We start from the raw sequence: 11,800 nt of genomic DNA on the forward strand, positions 1-11,800 counted from the left end.
ATCTCTCTACTGGATGACTTAAAATGTAGCTGAACTATCTACAGGATGGTTTCTTTGTAGCTGAACTCTCTACAAGGTGACTTGTTTCTAGCTCATCTCTTTATAAAGTGGTTTGTTTGTAGCTGAACTCACTGCAAGGTAATTTGATTGTAGCCGAGCTTTCTACAAGCTTCGTTCTAGCTAATCTCTATATAGGGTAATTTGTTTGTAGCTGAACTCTCTATATAGTGGGTTCTTTAGAGCTGAACTCTCTACAAGGTGACTTCTTCTAGCTGATCTCTCTGCAGGGTGACTTTTATCTAGCTGAACGCTCTACAGGGTGATTTGTTTGCAGTTGAACTCTGTAGGGTGATTTGTTTGTAGTTGAACTCTCTACAGGATGGTTTCTTTGTAGCTGAACTCTCTGCAAGGTTACTTGTTTCTAGCTGATCTCTCTATAAGGTGACTTCTTCTAGCTGATCTCTCTGCTGGATGACTTGTATCTAGCTGAACCCTCTACAGGGTGATCTGTTCGCTGCTGAACTCTCTACAGGGAGATTTGTTTGTAGATGAAGTCTCTACTGGGTGACTTTTTTCTAGCTGATCTCTCTACAGGGTGATTTGTTTGTAGCTGATCTCTCTACAGGGTAACTTGAAGTCTCTACAGGGTGATTTGCTTGTAGCTGAACTCCCTACATTGTGTATAGTTTCAAGCTGATCTCTCTATAGGGTATTTTGTTTGTAGCTGAAATATCTATAGGGTGATATGTTTGTAACTGAACTTTCTACAGGGTGATTTGTTTGCAGCTGAACTCTGCAGGATGATTTTTAAATAAATGAACTCTCTACAGGATGATTTGTTTGTAACTGAACTCTCTACAAGGTGACTTCTTCTTGCTGATCTCTCTACAGGGTGACTTGTTTCTAGCTGATCTCTCTACTGGGTGACTTGTTTCAAGCTGATATCTCTACAGAGTAAATTGTTTGTGGCTGAAATCTCTACAGGGTGTTTTTTGTAGCTGAACTCTCTACAAAGTGACTTCTTCTAACTGATCTCTCAACAGCATGATTTTTTCTACTTGAAATGAACTCTGCACAGGGTTATCTGTTCATAGCTGAACTCTCTACAGGGTGATATGTTTGTAGCTGAACTCTCCACAGGATAATTTGTTTGTAATTAACTCTCTACACAGTGACTTCTTCTAGCTGATCTCTCTACAGGGTTACTTGTTTCTAGCTGCTCTCTCTACTGGGTGATTTGTTTCAAGCTGAACTCTTTCTAGAGTGATCTTTTCGTAGCTGAATTCTATCTATTTGGAGCTGAGGTCGCTACAGGGTGACTTGTTTCTAGCTGATCCATCTATAGGGTGACTTGTTTCTAACTGAACTCTGTACAGGATGGTTCCTTTGTAGCTGAACTCTCTACAGGGTGGTTTATTTGTAGCTGAACTCTCTACAAGGTGACTTCTTCTAGCTGATTTCTGTAACTTGTTTCTAGCTGATCTCTCAACACGGTGATGTGGTTGTAGTTGAACTCTCTACAAGGTGATTGTTTGTAGTCAAGATCCCTGCTCAGTGATTTGTTTGTAGCCGAACTCTCTACAGGGTGATTTTTGTAGCTGAACTCTCTACAGGGTGATTTGTTTGTAGCTGAACCCTCTGCAGGGTGTGATTTGGTAGTAGCTGTACTCTTTAAAGGGTAGTTTCTTTGTGTCTGAACTCTCTACCAGGTAACTTCTTCCAGCTGATCTCTCTATAGGGTGACTTGTTTATAGCTTGATTCCTCTCCAGGGTGATCTGTTCATAGCTGAACTCTAGTTTTTTGTAGCTGAACTCTCTACAAAGTGACTTCTTCTGGCTGATCTCTCAACAGCATGACTTGTTTCTACTTGAACTCTCTACATGGTGATCTGTTTGTAGCTGAACTCTCTTACAGGGTGACTTGTTTCTAGCTGATCTCTCTATAGGGTGACTTGTTTCTAGCTGAACTCTGTACAGGATGGTTTCATTGTAGCTGAACTCTCTACAAGGTGGCTTCTTTTAGTTGATCTCTGTAACTTGTTTCTTTCTACAGGGTGATTGGTTGTAGCTGAACTGTCTACGAAGTGATTTGTTTGTAGTCGAAATCTCTACACGGTGATTTGTTTCCAGCTGAACTATACAGGGTGGTTTCTTGTATAGCTGAACTCCCTACAAGGTAACTTCTTCTAGATGATCTCTCTACAGGTGATTTATTTCTAGTTGAACTCTCTACAGTGTGATTTGTTTCTACCTGAACTCACTGCAGGGTGATAGCTGAACTCTCTACAAGGTGACATCTTCTAGCTGTGAACTCTCTCTTGTTTCTAGCTGATCTCTCTATAGGGTAACTTGTTTGTATAGCCGAATTCTTTACAGGGTGGTTTTTGGTTGCTGAATTCTCTACACGGTGACTTGTGTGTAGCTAAATTCTGTAGAGCGTGACTTGTTTGTAGCTGAACTCTCTACAGGGTGCATGACTTTTTTATAGCTGAACTCTCTTCAGTGTGACTTGTAATGTTCTGAATCATAACAGCGATACATTTGTAGCTGAACTCTCTACAGGGTGACTTGGCTTGTAGCTGAACTGTCTATAAAAGTAACTGTTTGCAGCTGAACTCCCTACAGAATAACTTGCAATGTAATTCTAAGTCATGAACGTAACTGAGTGCTCTATTAGGATGACTGTTCTATTAGAGTATCTCAATCTCGCATTTGCTACACATAGTTGGCTTTCAAATCATAATTCAATGGTTTGTACTCCGATTCTTCTGTACTACTGCAAGGCCTTTCTATGATTATTATTCCAGCCACATACCAATTTTCAGCTCATTGCTCTGAGTGGTTTGCCTGGTAGGCGTGAAAATTATTGGTAATTTTATTCACAAATCTCGATTGCACAATTGTTACACACCTTCAGTTTCGTGTCATATTTTCATGATCTTAATTTCGATTGTTTTCAAACCACCAAAAGGCACTCCTACAATGGTTGATCTATCCACAAACCGATTGTCAACTTATTCCATGAAGCAGTTTACCATGTAGGCGTGACAACAAATCAATCTTGTTTTACACGAATAATCAGTCATAACTCCTGATCCATTCATTTCATTTGCACCAAATTTGATACTAGAATTCACCTTTGGACTGCCTTTATGTATGTCAAATTTCAAGGTGATCTGATTACACGTTTGGGTTTTATAGCAATTTTTCAAATTATGAGAAAAGACGAAGAATAAGAAGAAAAACAAGAAGAAAAAACGAAGAAATAAAAACGAAAATTTGGCCACCCATATCTCGGAAATGGCTAAAGCGATTTTCTTCAAATTTGGTATGTGAGGTGGCCTACCTGGCGGGCACCTCTGCAGCAAAACTGGTTCCAATCAGATGAAGGATTACGAAGCTACAAAGGTGTGAAAATTGCGTTTTCTTTCTTCCTGTCAATATACTCACGGTGTGGCGCGCCGAATTCTTGGGCCGCACGGCACACTACCGTGTGTCTTGATCACAGTAAAACAATAAGAAGTGTTATATCTCTACTGTGCTCAAGATACCATAACGGAAATGCACAGTACGGATATAACACTTCTTATTGTTTTACTGCGATTTAAAATCATGGACTACTCCAACTTGTTTCAGTATTTTTTATTGATGTGCTATGGTCCCTACTCTAGTTGAAAATTCCAAATTTTTTCGTGTACTTGTTTGTTAACTTTTTTGTAAATAATTTTATTATGACTGGTGAACCCACGCATACCTCATCTGAAATGACCCCAGCTATATCAATTATCGTCTGAAAAGTGAAGTATCCATTACGCTCCGTTGTCAGCTATGTTCAACCTGTTACACAGCATTTCAAATCAAGAACTTTTTCGGAAGCATCTCTACAATCTACGCATACCAAAAGAAATGGTGCCGCGCCCCAATTTTATTAATTATCGTCTGTAAAGTGAAGTATCCATTACACTTCGTTGTCGGCTATGTTCAACCCGTTACACAGCAGTACGAATCAAGAACTTTTTGAAAAGCACCTCTGCAATCAAAATAGCCACTATGAAAATTATGGACAATTTCCGTTTCAAAGGGAAGCCATCACGTGCTCGCGCCAAATTGACACCTTTCCCTGTCAGCAAAGATGAATGGGACACAAAGGAGTACACTGGTAAGTCCATGAAGAATGCATTGTACGTACTGCGGTATGCCAAAAGGCACTTGTCGTGCCGAAGCGACGTCAAACAGTGAAAAAACCAAGCCCGTAGCCTTAGCCGTTATCGAGTTACACTTGTCTGAAGGCATCAGTCAGTTACTTACTTACTTACTTACTCAGTCAGTCAGTACAAAATTCCGTCGAATAAAAAAAATTTAAAAATCCTTAGCAACATGTTGAAAGCATTTTGGGTCGATCTGAAACCTTGTTTGGGCTTAGTTTTACCTCACCAATACTGCCTAATCGTCGTCAGGGAAAATTGAGGCTGGTTTTTGGGTGATGTTATTTTGTGGACCATGCCTACTCCTTTGTGGTCCCTACTATACAGTTACTATCGTACTGTATGATATTCTTGTCAGTTTGAACAGAAGTGTCTAAAATTGAGTGTGAGCATCTGTGGTTTGGTCTTATAAAACTGCTGCTGTTGCACTGATAATACGTAGGTAAATCACACATGTACAGCATATATGCTCATGCATACGTATACGCATACTGTACATGCAGAGTCTCCACTATTATTAACTCTTGGTATTATGTACATTGTATTATGTACATGTGTGTACAGACATATTCACACACATACATACCCACCTCCTCCAACATCAACAAGCTTCTCTAGTGTTCTAGAATCATTTTTGATTGTAGCTAAATGTACAGCATTACTACCTCCTTCAAACTGATGAATTATCTCAGCCCTTTCCTCATGAGAAATACTCTTTAGGTATGTTATCCACTCATCAATGTTTCCCTCAGCATTTCCTTCCTTCACAGCCTGATAAAATTAATAGAATTACATTGATAATTCTAACACTAAAATCAAAATTAGCTCTTAGCACTAAATGGACTAAATTTATCTTTAAAATTGAAACATATGTATAGTTACCTACCATATGTGACCGTGTCAGCAAAAACCCGACTTGTTCACACAACTTCCAATTTTTTTTTATTTTCTCAGCATTATCTATGGTATCCAAGGAATGGATCACTAAAGTTTCTGCCTTCTGTAGTGAGTAGTTTTGGAATTATAGTGTTAGACAGTAGGAAGAGAAAGATGATTGATTTGTACAGCAACTACGTATACTGAAAATAAACAACAGGTGCTTACATTCGTTTCCATGACTTCCGTTGCATTATTCTACAATGTTGCAATTTGGCTTAAACTGTTCCCATGGATTAGCAAATCAACCAAAGTAGAGTGTTAGCCCTGTAGTGTTAGCCCTGTAGTCACTTATGCATATGGGTATGAAGGCAGTTTAGTTGAAGAAATGATGACAATCTCGTTTATGTTTACCGCATCATAAACAAATGCATGTGACACACATACCATCGGAGCTACAGAAACAAAACAAAGAATTTCGAACTATCTATGAGCAGGCAAATAAGATGGTGCATAGTTTTTATTGATTTGAATCTTCCTACTCTGCCCAATAAAAATGTGTGTATTTTTCTTTGTAGCATGTGTAATTTTATGAACTATTTTTGAATTTAAATTTTCTCAATACTCATGCTTATGCGAACAAGTCAGGTTTTTGCTGAGATGGTCACATGTATGTGCAATGACTAAAGCTTCACATGTGCACAGAGCATGCATGTGATATATTGGATTTAAACAGTGCAACAAGGTCACCCCATAGTCCCTCTACTACTGTTGAGGGACTATCTGTATCTACAGTTGATTTCAGGTTGGTTGACCTATAAAATTAAAATGTACAAGTATAAGTAAAAATTAGGAATTTTAAGTTCAACTAGGGATCATAGAAAAAAAGTAGGGAAAAAAGGGAGATCACCTACACCTGCAGATATACTAGTGAGCATTTAATCCCTACTTCAGTCGCTATACCCATGACTGAATTAGGGATTAAATGTTCACTGTCTATCTAGGCGACCTCCCTTGTTTCCCTACTTTTTTTTCTATGATCCTTAATTGAACTTAAAATTCCTAATTTTTCCTTATACTTGTTTGTTTACTTTTTTGTAACATTGTTATGACTGGTGAACCCATGCATACCACATCACAGAGGCACTGCAGAGTTAATGTTTTCATCTGAACACGCGCCCCAATACTTGTACTGCCTTGAAGTGAAGTGGTCATTACGCTTTGCTTTCAGCTAGCTACATATGCTCAGCTCACTACACAGTGCTACAATGAAGAACAGTAGGAGAAGTGCTTCTCCAGTCACCATGATAATTACAGACAATTCGTGTGCCCAACTATCAATTGCTGACTCGAAAGTGAAGTAGCTATTACACTTCGCTTTCACCTATCAGCCCGTTACACAGCATTACAAGCAACGAACAATATCATAAGCGTCTCTGAATTTAATCCAGTCACCATAGAAAATATGGATGATTCCCGTTTACAAACAAGAAGCCATCATCGCGCTGCCACAAATTGACACCTTGGATACTCAGCAGAAAGAAATACGACGCAAAGGAGGACAAAGGTAAGTCCATGTTTCATGCATTGTACGTACTGTGGTATGCCAAAGGGCATGTCTCTGGACGAAGTGACATCGAACAGTGAAAAAATCAAGCCCGCAGCCTTAGCCATTATTGAGTTACACTTGCCTGAAGGCATCAGGCAGGCAGTTAGTCAGTAGAAAATTCCATTGAATAAATTTAAAATTTTATACCAATCTTTTGGAAGCATTTAGGGTTGCACTGAAGGCACTTTGGGGCTTGGTTATACCTGCCAAGGCACCAGGATGGTATTGCAAAGCTGGTTTTTGGGTGATTATTTGGCCAGAAAGACCCAAACCTTCGTGATCCCTAATATACAGTACTACCGTATGATAAACATCACGTGCTTGAAAATACCCAATGAAAATTTGTAGCATTAAATTCAAACAGTACATTTAAAATTCACTGGTTATTATTATGCATGTGACATTTAGCGTATTTGGACATAACAAGAATGGACTGTAGCTAGCATAGCAGAAAAGGTGTTCACTCATTGAGTATTTGCAAGCTAAAATGGTCTATGAGATAACTGATGCTACTACTATATCATACAGTACGGTAGTAATGTATAGTAGGGATCATGCAGAATTGGGCTTTTCCAGCCACAAATATCACCCTAAAACCACTTCCTTCATGACAACTGGTTAGGCCCAAAAATGTCTTCAGACCAACCCCAAACCCTTCCAAAAAGTTTCTATATATGGAATTTAATTTTTTTTATTTAACAGAACTTTATTCTGACTAACTGATGCCTTCAGCCAAGCATAACTTGACAATGGATATAGCTACGGGCTTGATTTCTTTACTGTTCGATGTCGCTTTGTCCCGAGATGTGCCTTTTCACCAACCACAGTATGTACAGTACACGTATCATGGACTTTCCTTTGTCCCTAGTTCTTTTTGCTGACAATGCAAGGTGTTCGTTTATTCACAATAGTGCATTAATGGCTTCCTGCTAATAATTTATTTAGTATGCATTGCTCAATTTTCTGTGCTAGTGTGCTAGCCGGTACATTTATTTCTCGTGTGTTTGAGTTCAACTGATTGTTCCAGATGACAGGTGTAGATAAAAACTTGTTTTTAGCAAAGTAGAACAGGCACATGCTGATTAGTTGGCATGGTTTAAACGCTTGCATTTCTTAATGCATTGCTTTGCTGTGTAAGTTGTACTAAGGTATTTCATTCTATGAACACTATTAATTGCTTGTTTCTCATGTGCTTGAGTTCAACAAACTGTTCCAGACGATGGGTGGATAAGAACTCATTCTTAGCAATGTAGAACAGGGACATGCTGATTAGTTGGCACGGTTTTGCACTGCTTTGCTGTGTAAGTTCTTTGTACTAAGGTATGAACACTGATGTACTGGCCTGTATGCCCAGCTTGTTACAATTGAAATTGGTTGCTTAGGGCACTTTGTATCTGCGATGCTGACCAATGTATCTCGTGCATGCAAGTTACCATCCAGCCAGTGTTTGATCAAGCTGCCAGAATAGCAATATCCTGCTAATACAGAATTTTCAGTGCTCGCCCCTCAGAACTGTGGGATCTGTCAGATCTGCTAAACTAATTAATTTAACTAATAATTGATGTACGTGTGTGTTTTGTTTCTTTCAGTGTGTGTGTGTTTGCCATACCAGGGCTCCAGCTGCTTTAAAGCTTCTTGGTACCCCTGAAACTAGGCCCCTTATTTATTTCCTGTACACTTGTCTTAAACCATAAGACATATAAATCAATCAATTAAATCAATTGTTGTATAATATCAGTACACACCAATCTCTGTGCAAAATTACAGTTTGTGTTCAACGAAAAAATTGATAGCATCCACTTTGAATGACTTCCCATAGCTACATCAATTCATCTTTATGAACCAAACTAGTTATGTAGATTGAGCACCAGTTCTATAAAAAGAACAGAAACAAATATAAGAAAAAATTAGGAATTTTAAACTAGAGTAGGTATCAACTAGAATATAGTGCACCAATAAAAAGTACTGAAACAAGCTTAAGTTAGTATATTATGACAGCAAATTACTGTAACACAAAACAAAGTGAATATCCCTACTGTGCATTTCAATTATGATATTCACTATGCTTGCTTCAGTACTTTATATTGGTGCACTATATTCTAGTTGATCCCTACTCTAGTTTAAAATTCCTAATTTTTTCTTATACTTGTTTAACAAAGAAAGCGATTTCAGCAAATTGTAGTAAACTCACCCTTGTCATTCCCACAATCAAACTTGACCACATTAGTAATGTGTAAAATGTCACAGGGAGTTAGAACACACAGATAATGATAAAGGAACTTTTGTGTGCATGTAGTATTATAAAAACCATCGCCATGACGATCAACAAGTGGACGTACAATTGGCTGGCTGTTGTCTCATCATCTAAGCTCCACAATTTTTTACACTTCATCAGCAATCTTTGCCTGCTGTAGCCTTCTTTATGAGTGATTGTACTTTCAGAAAATACTCATGAGTGTGTAGATAAATGAATGATACTGTTTTGCTTACAGGAATCGCTCCTATTTTTAAAAAAGGGTTGCACTATCCCTATTTTTGTGTATTAATCATACACCATACTTACAGCTTCATTTGTCAGTTGAGCACCTTTGTTAAGCTTCCATTAACAAAATGAAATGTCTACGAAAAACTTTGACCTAGGCATTTTATGAAACGGGAACTGTTTTTGTCTGATACTGTAGCTGACTGTTCTATTAGAGTACTTTAATCTTAAAAGGCAGAGAGGCTAAGTCCCCTCTAAAATAAAAGTAGAAAGGTTCTAGCCCCCTACCCCACCCTGTTGCTATACCTATGGTTGTGGGTTTACTAATCTACGCAAGTTCATTAACCCTTCAATCATCCCAACCACCATAACAACTAGACCGAACAAGAAAACAAACAGTTAATAAAAGTAATTAAAAACTTGTGTCCAGGTATCATACCCAGGTAAGTTGTAATGAGGATGTAGCACATGTGAGGACAAGCAGCTGAGGAGTAATTAATTAACACTACACAGCAACCTATGCAAAACACAGGTATTATACCCAGGTGGGTTTTGTAATGGTGCGACTTTGAGGGCTACTAATGTGCATTGCTTTTGTCACAATGTCAGGAAGCAACTATTCTAAAGTATCTCACCTTGCTTGCATTCATTGTTTAGCAGACATATAGACCACATGTGATCTTGGGCATGGTCATGGGAAAAGTTGTTACAGTTATGGATTTCACAATGTTTTACGGGAAACATGAGGGTAAAAGAGCATCAAGCATCCTATTATGAAAATCTTCCCTAAACAGAACAACTCGCCATGGCACAAGTATGCTGTGCACTTTTACTTAGTAACTATAACAATATTCTACTTCCAGTACTACATATTACTACCATAGTTTGCATACAGGCGTCTTATTGTACATATGTGATTTTATAGAGAGCCACCACATGGTCTGTAAGATTAACATATCTGTAAGATGAATTTGGCTGATGACCACACACATGTTTGCAGTAGCTGTTGTGGTATGTTTGATTACATCATTCAATGTAAGCAATACATCAGGTTTCATTGCTGCTATTTGATGAATTCCTTTAATAACGAGGTGTGATGATAACTGTTGCACGGTGTAAGGCTAATGGAGTGTTGTCCACTTCTCTTGCAGAGATACGTTTACTGATTTAGGATGAACCAGAGGATTGGTACAAATATGATTCAATTGCAATGGCGGATCCAGGATGGGGCATTTGGGGCAAATGCCCCTCCCCCCCTCCCCCTCTGGAGGAGCCATGCAACTATGCTTCTGATTAAAATACTAAACTATATGTTAGGCCAAGATCAGTTAAGCTATACAACTCATGAAAATATGCACATTTTACTAGCACTTATTACAAATTCACCTGAAGTCAAAGCGAACCAAAGTCAAACTATCAGTGAAATTGTCACCCAGCACCTTCGTGCACACTAAGTGCCTCTAAAAATAATTATCATGTCGCTGTTGTTTAAGGCATTCAGAGCCTTTTAAAACAGCTTTTAAGACTTCACAACCCATCTTGTAAAGGCTAAAATAGCAAAAATCAACAGTGAGACACTAAAGAAGTGATTTTCTACTGCTTCAAAAATGTAGCAACTAACAGGCTCTCCCCAACCACTTACAATGTAGCCTATTTGTGTCCCTCCCCTTGCCAGTTCCTGGATCCGCCCCTGAATTGTAACATAATAACCTAATGGGTAAACAAAAACACATCCCAATCAAGTTCATTTTTCTATAGGATATCCCTATATTATCAGTTTTGTTAACACAACCATAATTTAGGCCCATCTATGGAGTTTTGGGGCTATAGATGACAGAATTGTACAGAACAATGAGGAAAAACTGTATGGAGTGCATCTACTGTTGATGCATATTTACAATCTCCTATATTGAGATATACTAAAAACAAATTATAATCATACCACTAAGTCAGGAAACCAAACAATGTAATTTCTACATCAAAAGCATTGGGTACACAGTTATTCAATTGCACATGGCTTCAGTAAAATACAGTATGGCTGTCAGACATTAGAAACCATGCAAATTCATATTAATATTAACATGCACAATACACATGCATCTTAAACTAACCTGAATTAAAGGTTTGCGTGGACAACTATTACCAGGTGGTGGAGGACTACCAGAATGACCAAGAGGTAATAGCTCTGTTTGATCCCTTGTCTTAGATGTCATATCTGTAATAGTGAGAACATAATACTGTGATACTAACAAAATGGCACACTTGGAAAAGCTACTCACATATGATTACTTTGCATAATTACTAATGAAGCCCCAAGAAAATACACCTATAGTACTACAGAACAAAGCAACTAAAGAACAAACAGTCAAAAGGACTGTAATCCATGAATGCCATCTTACCTACAGACATGTACTATTGTGCTGCACTAAATTTACTGTTAAGATACGCAAGATAATGAATTGCCACATGATGTAAAGGGTTTTATAGGTATTGTAAATAGTAAGCACTATTATGTATTGTTTAATGACATTCTACACAATGTTACAAGATGATCTTGTATGTTATAGTCAGTGTTGGGCAAGTTACTTTGTAAAAGTAACTAGTTACATATTACATATTACTTGCAAC

At 38.1% G+C, this 11,800-nt stretch overlaps 1 protein-coding gene across 1 annotated transcript in view; it reads right to left on the minus strand.

Annotated features, from left to right (window-relative positions):
- Window positions 1-11,468, minus strand: part of LOC136248450 (transient receptor potential cation channel subfamily A member 1 homolog) — a 90,083-nt gene extending 78,615 nt beyond the window's left edge. The window contains exons 1-3 of the mRNA XM_066040230.1: window positions 11,462-11,468; window positions 11,284-11,387; window positions 4,796-4,976 (exon numbers count right to left, since the gene is read on the minus strand). Of these exons, the coding sequence (XP_065896302.1) occupies window positions 4,796-4,976; window positions 11,284-11,387; window positions 11,462-11,468 (292 nt within the window). The remainder of the gene's footprint in view (window positions 1-4,795; window positions 4,977-11,283; window positions 11,388-11,461) is intronic.
- Window positions 11,469-11,800: the final 332 nt, after the last annotated feature.

This window comes from Dysidea avara, chromosome 3 (assembly GCF_963678975.1).
Source record: "Dysidea avara chromosome 3, odDysAvar1.4, whole genome shotgun sequence".
Classification (NCBI taxonomy): domain Eukaryota; kingdom Metazoa; phylum Porifera; class Demospongiae; order Dictyoceratida; family Dysideidae; genus Dysidea; species Dysidea avara.